We start from the raw sequence: 23,034 nt of genomic DNA, 5'->3' as shown, positions 1-23,034 counted from the left end.
ACTGGTGTAAGTGCCGGGAATCGGGCCCAGCATGAATGCCAAGCCCTCTCCAGAGTCTCCCGTCCCAGTTTCTCAAAGCTCTTTACAAGCAGAAATGAATGTAGCTGAACAACGTTGGGCACATCAGCGTCACCAGACCCATGCAGCAGAAGGTGATGCATAGGCCCCAATCCAGCATAGCACTAAAGCACACGCTTAACTGGAGGGGCAGTGGGGCCTATACCTAACGCACTAGACTGGGAGCTAACAGACCTGGGGTGAAATCCTGGCCCTCTTGCTGTCAATGGGAATTTTGCCGGTTACTTCAACAGGACCAGAAACTCATCCCTGGGTTCTAATCCCAGCTCTGCCATTGTGGGACTTGAGGAGTCACTTCCCCTTTTTGTGCCTCTGCTTCCCCTCCTACCTTTTTTCTGTCTTGTGTATATTTAGGCTGTAGGCTTTTCGGGGCAAGGACTGTCTCTCACTATGTGTACATACAGCCCCTTGCACAATGCAGCCCTGATCTCAGTTGGGGCCTCTAAAGTAGACACTACTGTAAGACAAAGAATAGAGGATACTAATAAATCATTTTAAGCTGGTGAGTAGTCCTATGTGAACTGGAATCACACCCCAGGTCTTTGGACTCCTAGTCTGAGGCCTTCCATAACTGCAAGACCATGTTTGTTTAACTCAACGTCAAATAAAAAGAGGGGGTTCCGGCCAGAAAATCCCTTGGCAATGTGTTCAAACCAGAGCACAAATAACAGGGAAAATCCCTCTGCCCTAGAATGTAGGCTCAGCACATCCAGTACCTGCCCCCATCTTCTCTTCTAATGCCACTTCACTTTCTGTTGATCAGTTGCCAGGAGAGCTAGTCAAAACCCAGAATGTCCATTCCCCAGGGAATTCCAACATATCAACATTTGTCTTAGATTCGACTCAGAACATTTTTTAAAATGTCCCATGAAACAAAATTTTCTGAAATATTTCATTTTGGATCAATCCAAATGTTGCGTTTCGATAAAGCATTTTGTTCCGGGTTTTTTTTAAATGTCACATTAGCATTTGGAATAATAATTTTTCAAACAAAAAGTAATTTCAAAATGAAAAAATCAAAATGTTTCCTTTCTGGGGGTCCCCCCTCCCCAAAAAAACAAAACTTTGTCAAAATAGACACATTCCAATGGAAAGTTCTGATCTTAACAAAGCAGCATTTTCTGATGGGAAAATGTTGCGCTGGAAGATTTTCAAGCGGCTCTAGTTGCTGGCATGCGAGGGAGAAGAGGGATAGTTTGTAGGGTTTTTTAAATTCTTATGTGTGATCTCCCGTCAACTGCTTTGCTCTGCCTTCACATCGAGAAGCCTTTGGAGAGAGACGCAGCCTCTGGTCTCTTCTACTCTGTCCTCCCTCCACCCATCTCCTTTTCTTTCAGAAGTGGGGGAGGAGGGAATAAAAGACCTTCCAAGAGGAAAATGTCAGAAAGCTGCTTTGTGTGTGCGTATGAAACGTTCAGCGCGATCCCCTAGTCTAGTCTTTAAATGCAATAAAATATGGCAACTACTGACAAAAACAATTAAAATAAAACCACCCAGGCAGCTTCCTCGTCGCTTTGTAGTTATGGAGAGGTTTAAAGCCCACCTGGGTCTTTTAGGAAACATTACGGAACCCTCTCCCTGGGCTGGATCCTGCGCTGACACACAGCTTAGTTCTGCTGGGCGCGTTTCCATTGATAAAATCTCAGCCTTCAGAAAGGAAGGACAGACATGTCGTTAAAGAACTCAGGAGATCTGGGTTTAATTGCTGGTTTGGCCTCAACCTCCCTGTAAAACCTTGGACAAATGACTTCATTGCTCCGTGCCTCTGTTTCCCCAGCTCTACAATTGAGATAACGATACTTCCTCCCCTCCCAGGGGTGCTCTGAAGATGTCTAGGAGATGCTCACGTACAATGGTGCTGAGGGCCATCGAAGTGGATAGTAAGTCAGCTCATCACAAAGGATTGTCCCCTTCAATATACACTGCTTCCCTCAGCCTAGTTTTCAATGTCCCGAGCCTTGCGCAGCCATTCTCTTGGAGGGGCAGTATGGTTTAGTGGCTACGCTATTAGACTGCAAGTGAGTGGAGTTTGGGAATTAGCACAATCCCCTTCATCCGCAGGGCCCTGTGTTCAAATCCTGGTGCGTGCCACCAGTGAAAAAGAATTTGATTTCTTGTGTGCATAACTGGAAATCACCACACAGATCAGCAACACACCTGTCAAGCCTGCATTCAGGAGGCACCAAGACTGGACTTATCCAGGGTACTACAGCTCGGGGGTGAAGGTGCATTGGCAGAGCTTGGAGCGGAGCAGCTGGGAATCAGAAAAGTTCAAGCCCCAACGAACGATACCAAAAATGAGTAAACGCCTTTATACCTGAAGGTGTGTTTGTCTGACAAACACCAGAGCTGCCCTGCCGTAGTGACAAGCTACAAAAGCTCCCCAGAAAGAACTTCACAGCCTTATGCTAAGTTGTTGGCCACTGGCGTACCCAGCAGACCGACATCAGGCACGGGGTCAAGTGCGCGTTCTCCTTATTTTAGTTTTTACCAAAACACCCCCCACCTAGTAAATAAAGGGCAGTCCCTGAACCAAACCCTGCATGTTCCCGGTGTAAGGAATCACTCTTGGCTTCCAGGGCTTTGCCCAAGAATGTAACATGACCCTGACATTTGGATGACTCCAGAACTTCTGTGAACTCGGGTCTCGGGGGGTCGTGACATCATCTGCAGCCAGAGGCCCTGCCCCGCTCCTGCAAGGAGATCGGCGCCGACACAGCTTTGTTTGTTTATTTTTGTTAATGGTGCCACGAAAAATTCAGACGGGTGGCAGAACCATGGCTGCGAGGAACCTGCCCCCTACCCGGGCCGCCCTACCACAGCCCTCCACTTAGAGTATTTTTAACCCATTTCTCAAAAAAATATTTATCTTTGCATTCGAAAGGGTGAGGGACAACGCTGTGGTATATTTCTCCAGCAAGATGTTTTGATTCTCCCTTGGTCTGTGAACAGGATGGAAATGCCAACAATAATATTTGCAATGAATAACTAAAATTCTGTGGATTTCTCTGTGTCTCTTTCTTTTAAATAAAATAAAATGCCCCTAATAAGAGAAGGGTAGATTCTGCTCTCTGTCATACCAGGGTAAATGTGGAGTCCACTGACCCTCAGGGAATTGATTTCACATGTATAGCAGAGATCTGAATCCAACCGAGGCGTCTTATAAACACGAATACCCCTTTCCAACTTATTTTGCATACGTAAAGGTGGGAGGTCCGGCACTATATTAGATCCAAAGATAAAAAAGCTGATCAGAAGAATTATTGTGCATCTCTCAGTCTCCTGAGGACCTGATCCTGTGCACCTCAAGGAGATGCTAAGCACCTTTATTTGTCCAGGTCATCGGATTTCCTTTGATTTACAAGCACACTCAAAGAAGACTCAATTGTCTCAAGATCCAGGGAAAAAAAATATTTGTTAATAAAAAAACACGTTCTGTCAAAAAATGGCCCTTTTCTCAAAATCGAAAATTCTGCCAATTGTTTTTTTACATTTTCTCGATTTTTTTCTGACAAAAACCTTTTTTTCATTTTGCAGAGGGGTTCCTCTTTTGCCCTCTTTTCTTCTTTCCCCTCCTTTTTTTCCAGCGGCAAAATAGGGAAAAGGGGGAAAGGAGGAAAGTGCCCCCGGGGAAAGGAGAAAACAAAAAACATTAAAAAAAAAAATATCGCGTTCTAAATCCATCCTTTTCACAAACCTGAAAATGAAAACAGCTTTGAAATTTTTAACCTTTTGGGGGGTTCTCCCCCACCCCCTCATTTTCCACCCAGCTCTAGGTTACATCACGTCGTCCAGCTCAGAAACAGTGCATCGGGATACAGTTTGAGCCACAAACAAGAATCAGTCGGATACGTCTCCTCCGTGACGCCTTTTATTCACATAACGAAATCCGCCACAGAATTCTGCCCAATGACCAGTCTCGGATGGTGACCAGGCCCCACTTAACAGGGATATAAGCAAGTCAAGATGAAGGTGCATAGGCTGTCCAGAAGTTTACACGCTTGGTGGCCTTTAGCCAATCTGGATAGTTTCTTATTCTCCCCAGCACTTTGTTCTCTACCACATTCCTTTCCTTCAAAACAAAACCCTGACTTTTTTTGTGTGTAACCCTGCCTGACACTTTTGCTTATTTTGATTCCACAGTGTCTTGGACAGCCAATACTAAAGCCACATCCTGACTGAACAGCTCCGATGGGAAGACGGACTTTATGAACATTGAGACCAAATGAACTGAGCCACTCGGCGACCTCTGCTTGGGAAACAGGCCTTGGATTCAACAAAAGACTCAGTTTTAACTGCTTCTTTCCTCCAAGAGCCTGACGCTCAAGTGTGATTTTCCTAAATGCACCTGTTCCACAAAACCAGGTACAGCTAACTAGTCACAGTAGATTTTTTTTCTATCTGTCCATGAATCCATGAAAATAAAAGCAGGTACAAAAGTTATTGGTTTGTAATGTTCAGACATAGCCCAAGCAAACAAAAACAGAGATTAGTTTCGCATCTGTATTTCTCTTATCAAACTCTGTCTGTCTTGGTATTTATAAAGTCCTAGGTCAGCCTAGTGCCAGAGCATAACCCAACTAACACAAAGCATACCATCAGCCTGAATGTCTGTCATCTCGTCCCACCAGCCCTGCTCTGCGAGCATGCGTGATCTTCTTGTTTTTCTCCTTCCAAGGAGCTAGCACAGCATGGCTGATGTAAAAGGCTGAGTCCAAAAGTAGGAAGGTCCCTGGCCATTTCATATCTTGTAGAAGGGAAATCTGTAGCCCACTACCAAGAAGGCCCATGTGTACCAAGAGATATTTGGGAGTTTCACTCCGGAGAATTGTCCACTCCAGTGTCTCTGAGCAGCATAGCCATCTTGGTAAGGCAGTCATGGGAAGAGAGGCAGTTACTGAGATATTAGTCATTGGAAGACTTTTGGAAGGCAAGTTCAGGGCCTGGTATTACCTGGGGAGACAGTGCAGGGTGGAGCATTAAGAGGGGGCGTTCTCAGAACCCCACGGCAGTTAGAAGATGCACTGGCACACAGTGCACTAACTGGAGTTGCTTCATGGCATTCACTGGTACGTAGATAGGTACATTCGATTATAATCTTTAATAGGCCAGCTCTGCCCTCATTTACATCGATGACATCGGCAGCGGGGTTTTTTTGTTTTTTGTTTTTGTTTTCTTTTTCGGGGGACAACTAATAAAAGAACAGGGATAGGAGTGAGGTCAAAGGGTCAAAAGAAGGGAACCAGACGGGGATACCGAGCAGAGAACCCCGGACAGCGCCCACTGCCCCTCGAAGGCGTCAAGGGAGCCGCCCAGAGGAACTCTGCCCGGATACGTGAACGAACGGAGGACCGGAAATAGGCCCCACAGTCACAGGCGACTCCATCGGCCAACCTCCTCACCCTGGTTTTATAAATGGCCAGTTTTGCTAGGGCCAGGAGGAGGTTGACCAGGAGGTCCCGCGACTTTGTGGGGCGACGGATAGGGAGTGCATAAATAAAAAGGTGAGGGGAAAAGTGCAACCAAAATCGTAACAAAATATCCTTGAGGAGCCGGAATAGGGGCTGCAGCCAGGCACACTCCAGGTAAACGTGCGCCAGGGTTTCCCTCACGCCGCAGAAGGGGCAGGTGTCTGGGATAGGGGGACATCGGTGGCATTACCCGGCAGGCAGAACGTGGCCAGAAATCTTTACTTATTGATCCTCTTTAGGCCAAACTGAGCCCCAAGGAGTCTTCAGTGGGACTGCATAGTACTCAAGACCTGATTTTGGCCCTTTACCAGTGTGTGTTCTCTGTGATCATCCAACTAAGAGCCCTACAGTTTGCAGGGAATACAGGAACTGCACAAACTTTTTTTTCCGTAATTCACCCTCTGATTACAACTGCCAGCTTCCCCCGCTGTCCCTCTAGTATTTCCAAAACAGTCCCATGCTCAACAAAGTCAGCATCCAGTCACTTCTCCCTGTTCCTTACCAAGCAGACTCCACAGAGCTGCAGACAACCCCTGTCCCAGCAAGACATTCTGATTTCGCTGGGAAGGACTCAGCCGATATTCCAAGGGGTTCCTCTCTCTTTCTTGAGCTCTGCCCTCTGTGACCAAACATGAACCCTCATCTCCCCAGTCTGAGCCTGGTGCCCTATACACAAACCAAACTTTTACAAAGGTGGAAAATGTCCCTGGGTAAAGCCGGGGAATTGTTCATACCCGCAAGTCATTAACTAACACTGAGCTCCCGTTTCAGACAGCTCCTGAAAGTGGACGAATCTTTTAATAAACAGTCACGGTTTGCTTTTATTTCCCCCTCTTTGCTGTAAGCGAATGGGTTTAGCTAGCATTGTTGATCTCCTCTGAATGCTTCACGAGACAGACAAGCTCCTAATGGGCTGAAGTGTGTGTTGCAAATTTCGACAGCAGAGAATCAGGCCCTGCCCCCACCCTTTATAAATGAGTTTATAAATCAGCTTTTTTTCCATTTGCATCAGGGTAAAAATCCTTAGACAAGTCATCAGCCTGGTCCCACATGTTCTCCCCCACTTAAGATCAAATTTCTAATAACGGTACATTTTGTTTAGGGCATATAGCGCCCGGCTATCAAAATATCTCAGGTACGGTAGAAAAACACAGTATGGATTTAGGAAGTCAGTAGAGGTTTTTGCCTTTGTTTTCAACGCGAGCACCTAGGTGGCTCCCAACATGACGGGTAAATAACATACAAAGCTGCAAATAAAACGAAGGCATTTGTTGGGGGAAGGCAGAGAGATAGCATCACAGCACTCGGCAGAACATGCTTTTGTAATGATTTCAGATGCTTTGGTTTGAGCCACCCAAAATAACAGAAATAACAGTAATAAAAAACGAAATCTGTTTGACTGAAAATAAAAGCTGTTACGGGTGTCAAGCTGCAAAGGAGATATTTCCACTTGGAACAGCCACTTGGGCACTTCGGGGGCATTTTTATCTCCCATCAAAATCAACTGCATGTGGCAATAAAACCACACTGATTTTTAGGACCGTATCAGGTCCAAAGGACCGGACATAGAGTGCAGGGGACTGTGAGTGCTCCAGCTGACTGACCGCTGGCGCATGGGCGAATGGAAGGCGCCGGGTTTGTTGTTGTTTATTCTGCCCTAAAAAAAGAGGTTCATGTTAATTAAAACGTGACTCTTTTTAAAAGGATCCTTGTGCTGATATGACCCAAGAGCGTGGAGGGTAGCACCTTGCTCTGCATCATGCTTGTGTCATATGTGTGACCAGCCCTAGTGTCCCACTCATACAACCTGGGGGTAAAAAGGGCAGATGGAATTTAGGGCCTGATCGTGGAGTTTTGCCATTGAGCTCAGTGAGAGCAGAATTGGGCCCCCGGTCTGAGCTGTGAATTCCCTGTTTCTGTAGCTCAGAGTTATTCTCCCAGAGGAGTTTGATATAACTTTTTTTTTTTTTTTTTTAAACGCTGACCTGTAGAATAAGTGCAAAGCCACGGCACTTTTCTGAAATCGAGACCCGAGGAAGCTTTTACTCTTACAAGCCAAGACTTGACTCCCTTGCTGAAACGTTGGCAAAATCCAGCTGGAAATAAATTTAAAACACAATAAAACAAAACCAGCGAACCATCAGGTGAGACGCATTTTTTTCTGGAAAAAGAAGGACAACGCAACTGAAATACATCTTTTGGGTCAGCACTTGACTGTCAATGTACAACAGGCAGGCACCTTTAACCCCAGCAATTACATTTATCTCTGCCAGTCTGCACACTGCAAATGCCTACGGAGGAAGGGGAGGAGAGGGGCGGAAAAGAAAAAAAAGGGAGGATGAAACAAACAAACAAACAAGTAAATAAAGAGAAAAAAAAGACTTTGCAACATGTCAAACACGGCTCCAGAAATAAGGCTGTTGTGCAAAACAAAACAAACCAGTGTCTGGAGTGGGGAGGAGCGCCCCTCAAACTAGCACTGAACACCCACTTTTCACTCCAAACCTGCTTTGTCTTTGAAAACGAACAAGGCTAAAGGAGCTGGTTTCTATGCCCCAAACCTGCGATCGGAGTCTTAGGAACCACTTTTAAGGCAAACTTTAGTTGTTGTTGTTCTGCTCGGCTACACCTTAGCTGGTCCCACGTTTGAAAATAGCGCTCGCGACTGTCACTTTCCTTCGCAGATCTCTCTCTCTCTCTCTCTCGCATTTTGCTCCCTAAAATATGTCTCCAGATTGTCCCATCTCCCCTCTCTTCCTCCCCCTCTCCCCCCGGCCCCACGCCAGCAATGCCAATCCCGTGCCCTCTCCCAAACACTCGGGACACGAAGCAACACACATTTCCAACCCTGGTCACAGCACTTTTTAAAACCAAACCAAAAAAAAAAAAAAATCAACTCCCCCTTCCTGAGCTGTAGTTTAATCTGTGGTTTCCATCTGCAAAACACAATGCAGCTCACTCGACACGTTGTCTTACCCAGAAAAGGCAGGGGAGGGGAGAGCGGTTTGAAGGGGTGAGGGGGTAAAAAAAAAAAAAAACCCAGACACTCATCTACTAAAATTGTTCCTTGCAAAGAGGGACAAACCAACTAAACAAGGATCGAGGCTTCCTAGGGCAGTCGGCGAAACTGACAACAACTCTCCACGCTGCAGCGGTCACCCCAAATGCCTCCCCTGCCCATGCATTAAACAAGCTTTCTCCAGCCAGCCTGCCTCCCTGCAATCGCGTGTGGAAAAGGGGGCATGGGAGGGAGGGGGGTGTCCCGGATCAAACGATCAGCGCTGCGATAAAGCCACTTTTTTCATACCCCCCCATCCCTTCCCTCCAGTTCGCCGATCGTCTCTCCTGTCCACACTCCCCCCCCACCCCCAAACCCCTGGCGATCTGGAGCATTTCAAGCCGAATACATTGCGCCGTATGGCCAGAAGAAGCCTTTGCAACAAACTCACCCAGTGGCAGGAAATGTTTGGTGTCCATATCGGGTGTTTAACTCATGCCAAAACGATTTGTGAAGATCGGTGGAGGCAAAACACACACACGCGCGCAGAAATCAAAGCAAAAGAGAGGGGGGGGGAAACGGGGGGAGCAGGCAAAAAAAAATCAAAGACTGCCGCTTTGCCTTGGTTTAAAAATCCGCAGCAGCAGAAGGCACCCCGCACGGGAGCGGGGGGAATAGGAAATCCAGTCCAAGTGTGTGTGAGCCCAAGGCAGGGGGAGTTGTTTCAAACTCACCCAACAATGTAACTAAAGTACTTGTGTCTCTGTGTTTCTCTATTCCAACTACAGGAGCTGCAATGCAAAGGGGACCCCGCCAAGGGGGAGCGGGAGGGCCAACCTGGTAGCAGCGACGGCGCTGCCAGCTGGGAGCCTGCAACCGACCAATTTTAAGGGTTGGCGGCTGTGGGCTTCGATCCTCAACTCGTTTTCTGGAGGGCGGGGTGGGGGCTTTCAGAGGGGGCTGCTTGAGGGTCAGAAGAACAACAACCGTAGATTGTCTCATGCCTACAGATGTTAATTTAACAAAGCTGCAGGGTTTAAAGAAGACTATTAATGGGAAACGCTGGCAATGTGCCAACTCATAGGTACATTTATTGGAGGAGGAGGAGGAGGATAAAGGACCTGCTCTGTTGTGTAAATGCTGCTAGGTAAAGCCCTTGCTGGAGTGATTCCCTTCCGTACTTTTATGGGTCTTTTCATCTGGGTTAGAAAGGTTGGACCCAGTCCTGAAACTTCAGTTTGTACAGGTCAGTAGCTAGCGAGGTGATTGAATAGAGCCAATTAAATCAATGGGATTACTTCTGTGAGTAAAGGATGCAAGACGGGGCCCTTTAGGCTGAGATTTTCAAAACTGCCTAAGGAATTAATTTTGATGGGAGGTTGGAGTGTTTGTATTCCAGAGGCAGCTTTGAAAAGCTCTCAGCCTTATAAAGAAAATTGGAGGGTGGATAAATAGGCTAGAACTGCTGGTCAGTCTGTCTATCAATTGTTTAAATGATCAGTCGATCTACCATAGATACACACGCGCGCACATGATAAACCAGGTTTAAGTAACTGACACAAGTCACAAAGTGCAAACTTAAGGAAGACACGAACAAGCTCCTTCCCCTCTGGAAAGAGCAAAGTGTGAGTTCTGACTCCAGGTGGCTCTTCCCTTTCTCAGGTTGTCTCCTAGACTTTATGGTCAGAACAGGGACCATCATGATCATCTAGTCTGACCCTCCTGCTACTTAAACATGCTTTATTTCCTTTCCTGAGATACAAGTCAATAGCTAATGATAGGTGTGCAGCTTATCTGAGAGCTCACATGCCCGCCTGTCACCACTCCAGCCTCTCGGGTGCAAACCTACCTCGGCCTTCTTCTGTTTTTAACTGTCGATGCTACATACCAATATATCGGGGTTTCTCCAGCTTTAATAAATGGTGTTCAGCCTGTTAAGAACGTGTATCAATAACTTGATGGACCGGAACAACTTGACTGTGTGTAAAGCATATTAAGCATCATATCGACCCGCACTCTCCGGACGACCACAATGTGCCTAACACGCAGGTTTGTTCCATGGGATGGAGTTGCTGGGGTAGGGTGTATGAACTCAGGTGTCTGGCCCTGCATTTGGGAGACAAATCATTTACAAGAGCAAGTAGGAGAACGCCAGGGGATCCCAACCTGGCAACCCTTTCTCACCTGACTGATCCCGTTGAAGGAGACTCATGTGAACAAGGACTATGAGTGTGGGAGGCACTGAGGATCAGGCCTGGAGTTTTTGGGGGGATGGAATGAAATTTTAAGTCTAAAATGAGGAAAGGTTGCAAATGTATGCGAGGATTGCCACTGCCCTGGCATGTCTGTCTGTCTATCTTCTGCCCATCATTGTGGTATTTGAGCCCCTGTAGACAAGGATAGAGAAAGGCTTAGGTAATTTACTATGCTAACAACTCCTCCTGCAGCCTCTTTAGTGTTTCTGTGTAAGGGGACAAGCACCTACCCTGGTCCCTTCTACCCAGAGGGCAGGAGGGTTGTGATCACACCAAAGGGGCAAACTGCTGCTAATCCCCATGATCTCTATGTGGACCAGCTCTGGGACCGTGAACAGAATGGGGCCTCCCTCTCCGCCCCTTGCACAGCTCGCAATGGCAATACATTACAACAGGAATGAAAAATGCCAGCAGGACCCGTTCTGTGTCAGCGGCAAGCGGCTGCAGCCTGGCACTCGTTGGGAGCTGTAGAAGTAAAAACAAAATAAAGCAGCGCACTCCTTTTTATCCTTTGCTCCTGTAATTTAAGCATGTCCAAACAGATTGGTGTGTGTGCGTTTATAACTGGTAACATCATTTGCTCCCGGGCTGGGACCTTGCATGTCAAGTTTCATCTCCCAGTCAATTTTTATGGCTGAGTTTGTTATATGAACTCCTGGGAGGAAATAATAACAAATGGGAGTGGGCTTGTTTGAGGGGAGCAGGTCCAGCCTTTCTAACTACGGTGCAGCTGTGTGAAAGTCAGAGATTTAATACATGCATGTGTGTGACATCCAACAATGCAAGGGCAGAGATCAACTTCACCGAATCTGAAGTCAACTATAATCAATTGTGTCTGAACACACTCATCTAAAAAGGGCTGAACTCGTTTATAGGGGCAGTGAACCTCCAGCTCGCCGCGAAATGAGCGACATAAAGGTGCGCGCGTGTGTAGATCAATATATCCCAATTCTGCACTCGTCAACACCTCTGCAAACTCTATTCAAGTCACTGGGGTCACATCGGTGTAAGTGAAAGGAAAAATTGGCCCATTATGAATCTGTGTATGTTTATATAGGAAGATTGGTAGATAATAATGGGTTACACTGTCAGCTGGTGTATACAGACTACACCCCTATGAGACACTAGCTGGGGATCTGGCTTGGCTTGCCATCCCACAGCATGTTAAAGCTGATACACACAACGACACAGTAGCCACTGCTGGAAACAGACCTTTGTAGACTATAAAACATGAAATTTTCATATCTAGTATGTTTCTCCTAGCAAGTGGTGTGGAGTAAATTACATTTTTCCCCAACCAGCCCAAAAGAGCTGGTGTTCAGTGCAATCTGAATGTTAATTGTAGTGGCAATAGGTCTGATCCTGCAGTCCTTATTCCAGTGATACTGCCAATGGGAATTTTGCCCTAAGAAGGCTGCCAGACAAGGTCTCATATTTGAGTCTCCATGAGATGCCAGAAAGTGGCAAGGATATTTCTACGCTGTTACAAACCATTTTTCCCCCCCCCAATGAATTTTAATGTGCTTTAATAACCGGCATCAGGCTGCTCTGTGCTACATTGAGCTCTGGCCTGGCACTTTTTAGTAAAGACTTGAATAATTTAAAAAATGATCCATTTTCAGGGCCTTTGGCTTGTACGTCTGTTTGGCACTGGACTTCTTGGACGCTGTCCTGCAAAACACCTTCCGTGCCTCTTGGTCTCCCCGATGCCTTGAATTTATTTTTAATTTCACAGTTAGGGACAGCATGAATCACACCCCACAGCTCTTGTTGGTGCAGGATAACAGCACCTTTGCTCATGTTTGGGGACTTCTGGTTTCTCACATAACAGTGGGAAATGGATTCCCATGCTGTGGCTGGCTCTTGCTATAAAATCTAGCAGTGGCTGAGACTCAGCTGAGTAAAGGCAGCACAAACTCCAACTTGAACGGGAATTGGGTGTTTAAATCCTTTTGGTGGCTTTGAAAATTGCAGTCTTGATTATTTTTCCTAGCGGGATTTATTTATTTGATCTCATCTGCAACTCAGAGTTGCAGTGGTTTCCTGCTGTTCCATGTTTTCCCACATAAAGAGCAAAAAGCAGGTAGTTTCCACTCTAGATTACTTTTATAGCAGATTAAGGAAAACAGCAAACAAAGAAAGAACAAATATAAGGTCTCCATGAGAGATAACCCTATGTATATTATGGAAATTTGCCTGGCTATAACTACCTCACTGTGGTTGTACTGATCTAACTGACAGGTTTCAGAGTTGCAGCCGTGTTAGTCTGTATCCGCAAAAAGAACGGGAGTACTTGTGGCACCTTAGAGATTAACACATTTATTTCAGCATAAGCTTTCGTGGGCTACAGCCCACTTCTTCGGATGCATGTAGCGCACGAAAGCTTATGCTCAAATAAATTTGCTAGTCTCTAAGGTGCCCCAAGTACTCTTGATCTAACTGAGGCGGTAGAAATGTCTTAATGCCTTTAGTGTACATGGTAGTTCAGTGTCTGAAAGCTGTCATGCTGTTTTCCCCTTTGTCACACAGGTGCAAATTTCCCTCACCTAGGCAACCCCTAATGCGTTGCATCTGAAATGGACACACAGTGCAGCAGACAGGGAGACAGCTCTACACTGAAAGGTGTGATGAGGAAAAAGCAGAATGACACCTTTCATACAGGCCTACCGTGCTTGCTAAACCCATCACGGTTCAACTCTGATCCTCAGTCAGACCAGTTCATCCCCCATGAAAGTCAATGGGGTTGCATCGTCCTGCAGTCAGAATCTGGTTCATTGCCTTTAAAACTGGACACTGGTAGTAAGGGTCCCCTATTACCCCCCGCCCCACCTCCACCTGCCGCCAGCCCCTGTCCTTTGTAGTGTTACTGTTTTGCCCAGGAAAACAAGATACTTAGAAACTGTTCCATTTGCCTTTCAAGCACTCGTAATCCTAAAGCTTCTTGACCATCTCACATCCCTTCTGACCTTTGGATTTTACTAGCAGATCCCAAATAGCAAATGAAATGCACATCCCTCAGCCCAGTATTCTACTTCCCTCGTTCCAAACACATGCAGATTAAATAAATACAGAGCATGGGGCGAGGCAGGACCTGGGTGAACAGCCTGAAAAACCTGTTTTCCCTCCCACTCTTCTTCTGTCTTATCTCTCTAGATTGTAAGCTCTTTGGGGCATGGCTGTCTCTCGCTTTGTGTCTGCACAGTTCCCAGTACAGTCTCCAGATCTCAGCTGGGATCTCCAGGCACTCCCTTAATACAAAGAATCAACAGTAATGATCAAACCTGTTGAGTCCAGTTGCTGATTCCTACAAGACACATTGCAAATGCAAACCAAAACAATCTTAAGAGTATTTCCAAAAGCATTGTAGATTCAAAGTTATCAGTTTATTTTTCCCAGAAGCATTTAACAGGCAGATGATGTTTGTTTGTAAAGTGAAATTTACATGATATATTTGATCTTTGATCCTGGAAACCACATTCCCACAATGAAGTTAGGCAAAAAGACTCTGCACCCTACTCTCTTTTAGAAACAACTTCATCAGAAGAACAAGGGAGTGCAAGAAACATTGTCTTGTATGGTCAGCTCTTAGTATGGGACATAAAATGCTATCAAAGACCCTCTCACTTCTAAGCCATAGAGGAGCATTTGTCTGTCTATAGCTATGCCTATGTAGTTTATCTACGTAGCATGGTCAAGTAGTTAAAACAGGCATGGGGAGTCAGGACTCCAGGGTTCTATTTCTGATCTGTCACTAGGTGACCTTGGGCAAGTCTAGCTTCTCTTGTGCCTCATTTCCCCTCGCTGGTGAAACTGGAAGAAGTGGCTCACGTGGTTGTGACGTTTAATTAATTCATATCTGTAAAATGCTTTGGCAACCTTGCAAAAAGGCTCTGAATAAGTGCAAGCCCGACTTGTATCTGCCTTACACAACGGATGGGGATCCATCTGATTCTCTGGACCAGACATTGAGTAGCAGGGAAGCGATAAAGAAAGAAAATGTCAATTGATTGAAGATTAAATGTCACATATTAAATATCAGATGTACAGAGCTCTGGTGAAAGAATCGGAGCTTCCCTTTTTGAGGTATTATGGCCTAGATTCTTGGCCTGTGTAAATCAGTATAACGCCAGCCAAGTCGATGGAACAATGTTAATTTGCACCAACGGAAGTTCTGGTCCTGTGATATTATCAGTAACTCCCATTGCACTGACAAGACTAGTAATAGGGCCAGATCCTCAGTATAGTTCCAGTGAAGTCTATCCAGCTCTACCGATTGACACCAGCTGAGGATCCGGCCCAGTCGATTCCGGTGCTACTTTCTCCTCCAGCCTTCTCCCCGTCTCTACATACAAAACACTTTGCAAATGAAGTGTGAAGATAATATGCTTTATCAGGAGCATTTATTACTGACAATTGTTGTATAAATCATTCCCCATACACATACATATACATAAGGGGTGAATAAATATGCAACCAGTATCCAGCGCACCAGCTCCTTTTCGATGATGTCAACGTAGACCCCATAAAGACAGTGGGAAATGATTCATAATATTTATATGACAGACATGATATGAACCGTAATAGTCTGTTGGGATTGAGAATATCCATAGGTCTCTGTCAGCCGCAAATGTGATTTAAATATTATATATGTGGCAACTGTAGCATTAGTAATATGATAGCTGTTATTGATAGCGGCCATAAAATGCAGTAGTTTTGCACTGAAGAATGTGAAAAATAATCTAGTAGTTTACCTAATGGTCTTCTCAGCAATGCATTGAAAGAAACTGTCCTTTCAAATGTCTCTCTCCCCCCGTCATCACCATCAAGTTCTATCAGATTACTGCCAGGGTAATATTTTATTCTGCTGATGTCAGTTCATGGCATCCCAGCCTTATAGGCCCGCCTGGCAAGACTCCAGCCGACTGCACAAAGTTTGTAAAGCAAAGAGGGTCTGTCAGAAGTCCCCTTCCTTGAGTGTAAGTTTGTACGGTAGGTCATTTGGAGGTTATCTGTGTGTATGAGTGAGAGTGGTGGGGGGGTGTGGCTTGCGGTGAGCCAAGTTCAAGGTGTAGTGAGCAGTAAATTGTTCCTTCTGGTCTATAAACAAAAAACTGTATGAAAGGCGGGAACACCAGGACGAGACTGTGGAAAACAATGCAAGATCGGAGGAATTCAATCCAACTGGGCCAGACTGGGCACTCCATAAAGAAAGGGCAGAGGAATCCCTAATCCAGTGGGCTACACAAAATTATTCCTGGATCGAAAACAATGAGGGATCCTCAACAGGCATAAATCAGCATAGACCCATAAAACTCCAAGGAGCTACTCTGACCCAGTGGGTCGTGGATTGGGGGAATGGGAGTCAGGACTCCTGGGTTCTGTTCCCACCGACTCTGTGTGGTCAGTTCACCCGTGTGGGGGGCCTATGAGGCTCTCCACTTCATTTAGGCCCCAGGATCAGGTTGCATTACAGGCTGAAGATGGAGTGGTCCCATTATTGCAGGGAGTTTTGCACCCCGTATGTCACAGAAAGGGTTCCATGCTAGCCCCACATAGCCCAGAGTGAAGGCAGAAAAGGGGGCATGATCTGAGATTACACTGTAGCCTGTAGACTAGTGTACTGGGGCGGGGGGGGGGGGTTGCATCCTATCCCTGGGTTGATAGGTGATGTGTTTCACCTCTCCGTCTCTCTCACACTTCACCTGATTGAAGACCAGTTATCCAGTCTTTATGCACACTAAGCGAATTTCAGGCAAACCACTTCATTTCTCTGTGCCTCAGTGTGACCATCTTTAAAATGGGGATAGCCAGACTTCAGAAAGGAGTCAGGAGGGAAAATTAACAAAGTGTTTTGAGATCTCAGCTTTCAAGGGGCTATACACATCCTAAGGGATGACTAAATTCCTTTATTAATAACAACAGAGCAAACTTTACCATTCATCTCCCCTTCCCATCTCCCTTTTCCCAGGTCTCAGCTCTGATCCTTTGTTGCAAGGAAGCTCAAGCTTCACGCAGAAAAACGCCAGGATCAATGAATGTTTGATGAATTGCATGGTCGTTAATTACAACCGGCCCTTGTTTATCTTATTAATAGAGTGCTCCACCCTGTGAGAGGAAATCAGTCTTGCCGGGCTAAACCTCACCCAGGGAAGGGCATTGCTCTCATACGTAATAGACGAAGAAAGGCGGATGGGGCGGGCTTGAAGACCAAATTTCAATAATCAGGAGACTTCGCCGACATGATCAGCTGTCAGAACAAAGTGTGCTTGGCGTGCTTTGAGCAACAGCAGTGAAACCCTCTTGAGGTTTCAACCCTGCCTTAAGAAGGCCATTTTTATTCAGTCAATTGTTCTTTAAAAATGGAGAGGCTGAGAGAGAGAGAGGAGGGAGAGCTAGCCGACTGATCTGCACACTGGGCACAACTGCAGCCACTGAGAAAACATCCTCTTTTATGCAAGGATAAGGTAAAATTCCAGCTAGGGAGAAATGGCCGGTGCTCCCCACCGGGGAAGGATTGCTCTGTGGTTAAAATGTTAGGTTGGGCTGCTGGTGTGATGGATTCAGTTCTCAGCTCTTGTGTGACCTGGGGCAAGTCACTTAACTTTTCCGAATTTAACTTCCCCATCTAGAAAATGGAGCTAATAGTGCATCTTCCCTCCCACTTTTTGTCTACTTTGTAAGCTCTTTGTGGCAACAGCTGTTTGTGCAGTGCCCAACACAGTGGGGCCCTGATCTTGGGTGGTGACTCAACGTGCTATATGGTGTGTTAAAAACATTGGCAGCGTTTCTCAGTCTGAGCGCAATCGTTTTCCCAGGGATGTCTCCGGAAAAGATCTGGGCATCAATTTCTGATGCCCTTCTGACGATACACAGGATTACCCTCCCTGACCATGCAGCTCTGTTGGCTTCAATAGGAGTTTGGTCTGTGTAAAGAGAAAGTACAAATTAAAGACAATTTTTATTCTCAGTGGGTGAGGGTTTCAAACGTTCCTAAGGGAGTTCATGCCTGTGAAAGTCAAGGGCAGGGGCACTGGTGCCAAGCCAAGGGAACGTCATTAAAGTCAGTGGCGTTGCTCGTATTGACACCTGCGTAACTGAGACCCGGCCTTCTATTAGGATTTCAGGGTTTAGCTCACTATGTTGTGTCTATTTGGGGGCTATTGCAGTTATGGGAAAAGGAGCAGTCCATGAACCAGGTTTCAAATTGCTCGCTACATCCCTGATCACATCACCGAGGAGAAACCAAGGAAATGAATATACCCCAAACAAACCGAACCTCAGGGCAAGCAGTGATCAGCTGTCTAGCGCATAGCCTTAGAAAAAAAAAAAGAACTAGAATTACGTGATCCTGCCCTTGAAAACGGATCCATTTGTGACCTAATCTATGACTCTGGGAACACACAGCTCTGGTCTCTCTCTTTGCTTTGTGCGCTAAATGGCAAGAAATACTATCTTGCATGCAGGCCTATCACACTGATATCTTAAGGGATTTCATTCCCCAGGATTACATTTTAATATTTTAAAGCAAACAGGACGTGCATTTCCGTTTAATCCAAAGCAACAGACTTAGCGGGCAGAACTGGGACTTCGTAGGATGGGGATGTACGCAGATGTATTAAGAGAACAAATGGATTTAGGGAAATGAGTTAGTGGATCTCTCAGAATTCAGTACAGGACAATTAGGAGACTACAATAGGGAGTCCCATCCCTCTTCTGGATACATCCATGGGAGAACATCATGGCAAAGCTGCGAGTTTAAACAGGGTGTCCTGAATCCTAGTCCTTCCTCTTAAATATCTTATATTTCATAAATACGCTACATTTCATATAAGATAGCGAATGCATATTCAAAGAGTAAGGAGGTTAACCATAAGTTCACACCAGTTTTAAATCTGTGGGACTCCAGTGGTCCTGATTTGTCTCTCACTCACCCTGGTATGAATTAGGAGAAACTCCATAGAAGTCACTGGGCCTGTTTCTCCTCTCAGTTACACTACTATAAATCAGGAGTCAACTCAGTTGAAATAAATGGAACTGCACCAGTATGAGATCAGAATAATGCTGCTATAAAACCAGCATGAGATTGGAATCAGCCCCAGTGTGTTACAAGGAAGCTATAACCAAAGCCTAGCAATATTATTATATTTTGAAATCTGAAAAAAAAAAAAAAAAAAGAAGAAAAAATTGATTGTAATTTCCTTTTGATTTGGAAAATCAAATCCTCTAGGCACGGACCCCGTTCCTCTTCCTTTCCTCCAGTCCCTCTCTGTGTGTCGTTCTAGCCCATAGGGCTGACGCGGTCTGCAGTTCCGCTGGAGTGTTAGCTCTTTATTATTTCACTCCCTGGGCGAAGCGGCGGGGAGACACTCTCTATGAAAGATGCCATATAAAAATAAATGGAATTGAATTAGGGTAACAACTAAAGCCATTTCTTCTCAGTCCTCACATTAATCCATTTAGTTTGATTATCTGGATCCTCCAAAGGAAGATTTGCATCTCGCTCTTGCCAATTTCCACTGTTCCTTCCTCTCCCCTTAGATGAGCCTCGTCAGTTTCCAATTTGTAGTCTTTTTTTTCCCCCTCCCCTACGTAGAGGCTTCAAAGAGATTTTTACCTGGCAATCAACTTTCTTGGCAGGTTGGATTAAGTGGTGATTAAGTGGTCAAATTGCAGCAAGTGACAAAATTATAATGAAATTTTCAGGACTTAAATTAAGCGAAGGGAAGCAAATACCCTCTTTTAAAAGAAATAATGATGTGGAAGCCCTGGAACATAACGAGAAGTATATCAGTGGCAATTTGATTTTTTAATGGGAGGTTGCATGCTGACATGCAGTGGCTTCCACAAATTCACTGGTGAATATTTTATGTTTATGACATGCTCACAGAGAAGTTAAATAGAGAATATAAATACACTTGCCAGAAGATTGCAATTTAACACTACTTTATTTCTTAGAATTCAGAACAATAACACACAAGAACCCAAATCAGAGAGAGACAAAGCAGGCTGCTCACTAAGGCAGGCTGGTACCACTCACCCCACCTTACTCTGGGTTGGCTGTCTGCTGAACTGACCACTTAGTTCCAGATTGCACGCACCTGTACAGAGACACACACACACACACACCCCAGCCTGTAAGGAAGACCAGGAAAAATCATAAAATTTAAAGTGACAGCCTACAAGTTTAACACAGTTCTCAATGCACCACAGCATGCAGAGTAGGAGTCCTGTATCTGACTGAGGCTGGGAAACTAACACCACGTGAATAGCACTAAGGCTGTGGGACAAACCAAGGCCTCTGTTTTAGACCGAGTCACACATTGTGAAGAGGAGGTTCATGGGCTTGAGTATCAGTTCAGGATGGAGCATCAGCCTTAACCTCACGTTTCCTGGCTGGTTTTTCTCATGCGTACACCGGTCCTTTCATTTTAAATTCAGCTGGGTGTCTGAAATTCATGCTGGCACAGAGGGGATGCCCCAGGGTTGGACTGCAGGAGGGGAGAATGGCGCAGACAAGACATCTAAAGTAGCCTTCTCAACACAATGTGCTGCAGAGGTGATATCAGCAACAGCCGCAATGGTCCTGACGCCCTCGGTAGTTGGGAAAGGTGATCATCAGCTGTGAGTATGTGAAGGGTGTAAATCCTCCAGGTGGCAGAGCAAGCAGTAACGGGATGCGTTAGAGCAAAGGCGTTTGAGTGCTGCGGGGCGGGGGGGCGCTGTAAGGGAGAGGTTTAGTGGGTTGTGGATTACTCTCCCAAGGAGGAATTCAATTGTTTGAGTCTCTGAAAATGGGTCTGGACAAAGCCGTGGAGAATAAACAGTGCTGTGGGGAGGAATTATGCCCCCCCACCCACCCCGGGGGGATGGAGATGATGAGTCAATCTATCTTTCCCTTCTGTGATTTCTGTGATTGAGTTAAGCCCCTCAGGCAGGGCAGCGGAGGAAATGAATGATGCTTTAGAAAGTCCTAGGTCTCCGGGGCTCCCAAGGAGGGAATTATTTGTGTTGGAAGTTTGGTTCCATGGCTTTCGCCCTACTTCCCGCTGCCTCTCTGCTCCTTTTTGGGGGGAAGGGAGGAGGGGGGTGAAGAACTCCCTTGAAGTGTTGGTGAAATGCACTGATTTTCTTGAAGCTACAGAGTCACTGGGTCACCAGCAGCACCCAGCACCGCACGCTAAACCCAACCACCAGAATGATACCAAAGCTTTACAGCCCACAGAAGACTAGACAATTACACCTCTACCCCGATAGAACGCTGTCCTCGGGAGCCAAAAAATCTTACTGCGTTATAGGTGAAACCGCATTATATCCAACTTGCTTTGATCCACCGGAGCGCGCAGCCCCACCCCCCCGAGCACTGCTTTACCGCGTTATATCTGAATTAGTGTTATATCGGGTTGCATTATATCGGGGTAGAGGTGTATGTGCCACAGATCTGTCTTTCCCAGCATCTTCCTTTGTTCTGAGTTATTATTATTGATCATGCTTATTACAGCATTGCCTAGGGACCAATTGAGCATGGGGCCCCATTGTGCTAGGAGCTGTACAAACACAGACAGTGCTTGCTTTTCCTTCAGCTTAGCATGACATGGCAGAGATAGGGAACTTCCCTAAACTCTCACTCCTGTGGGTGCTTTAGATCACTTTCAAACGCAAATTTGAAAGAGGTTTCAGCTAGCCTGATTTACATGTGGTTTGCTTGGGCATGAATATATAACATTGATAGGGCTGCAATATGGACAGACTGTAGGGAGAAAAAATCCCCTTCTCCAAACCTTCAACCCTCAGATTGTAAACTCCTTTGGGCAAGAGACCTTTTCTTTGTTCTGTGTCTGTACCATGCCTAGCGTAATGGGGTCCGTGCCTGGGACTGGTAGGTGTTACTGCAAAAATAATAATAATTAATAATAAATATTAACAATAAATAAAATACAATCTCACTAGTTCTGCAGGTGGACGTTTCATCTGGGTGGGGAACACATAATTGGGCCATCCTCTAGTCTCAGTTACTCTGGTTTAAATCGGGGAGCAAGGGAGTTACTCCGAATTTGCACTTGCGTAGAGGAGGTCAGAATGTGGCTGTTATGCCACACAAGGCAGAGCAGGTTAAATTAGGTCAATTAACCTGGGAGGCTGCGCGTGGGAGGAGATTGAGGCTTGAAGGACAAGCACTAAGTGAAGATGGAGCTCAGCTGGGCAGGGGCTGACTGAGCTAGGATAAAACCAGCAAGCTAAGCCTAGAAGAAGGCTGTATGGGAAGTAGGCTGCAGTGACTCTGAGAGAGGGTGTGAGCAGCTATATAGACTGTCAAGAAAGTAAAGAAAGGAGCAGTCTACAGTTATTCCATGGGAGGAGGGCGTTTGGGCTGGTAAAGCCAGAGGATGGGGCCAGAAGATAAAGTGGGGAAAGAGGAACGAATCCAGGGAAGTAGCAGGGTCCAGGAGCAAGCAGACCACAGTTGCTAGATATAGGGTTCCTAGGCTGGATCCCAGAGTAGTAGGTGGGCTTGGGTTTCCCCTACCAGCTGCTGGGAAATTGGCACAGGACCTGGCTTAGAGGGCATGAGGACAGCTGACCCAGTGTGACTTTGGTATCCTCAAAGGGAGGACAGTCCAGTGATCTGGCTGGAGGGCTGCATCATAAAAAAGGAGCACTGCAGGTCTTGGAGAGCGAGGAGACGCCATGGTGTGAGGAAGGGGGCATCAGACCAAATGGACCAAATGGAACTGACTTTAGTGGGAGATTAGTCTGCCTAAGAAAGGAGTGCAGGATAGGCAGTAGAGATCAGGAGGAAAATGTTGCCCACTGTACATTACACAGGTATGTGCCTATGCACGCTCTGCAAGGCATATAGGTCATCACCGTACATGTGGCACTCCATGTATGGGACGTGTGAAGGAGGCTGGAGACTGCAGACCTAAAAAGAGAATCCAATCCCAGTACTGGACCCTGCGCTGATTCCTCTTGGGTGCTTCTCTTACTGCCGTTGATCAAGTGACTGACATCCCTCTGTTCAGTGCAAAGGAAGGAATTGCTGGTGCTGTAGGAGCTAGCTGAACTAAGCCTATTTGGAGGTCTGCTCTGATCTTTTGTATTGACATCCCCTAGGAGCTACACGACAGAAGGAGATGCCCTTAGTTCAGCCCTTTGGACATGGGAAATGCACGTGCCTGGACTGGCGTGGCGCCAGAGGTCTGGCAGATACAACAAAGACCTTGAATTTCAAACA

General features: G+C 46.0%; 1 protein-coding gene across 2 annotated transcripts in view; it reads right to left on the bottom strand.

Annotated features, from left to right (window-relative positions):
- Positions 1 to 9,338, bottom strand: part of RXRA (retinoid X receptor alpha) — a 228,275-nt gene extending 218,937 nt beyond the window's left edge. Inside the window, exon 1 of one of the 2 annotated variants that reach the window (XM_034793360.1) lies at positions 8,999 to 9,338. In XM_034793360.1, coding sequence (XP_034649251.1) covers positions 8,999 to 9,026 — 28 coding nt within the window. In that variant the 5' untranslated portion in view covers positions 9,027 to 9,338. The remainder of the gene's footprint in view (positions 1 to 8,998) is intronic. The other variant, XM_034793362.1, reaches the window with a different exon arrangement.
- Positions 9,339 to 23,034: the final 13,696 nt, after the last annotated feature.

Source organism: Trachemys scripta, chromosome 17 (assembly GCF_013100865.1).
Source record: "Trachemys scripta elegans isolate TJP31775 chromosome 17, CAS_Tse_1.0, whole genome shotgun sequence".
In the NCBI taxonomy this organism is placed as follows: Eukaryota; Metazoa; Chordata; order Testudines; family Emydidae; genus Trachemys; species Trachemys scripta.
The sequence above is the reverse complement of the archived record's forward strand: the minus strand, read 5'-3'. Positions and strand labels throughout refer to the sequence as shown.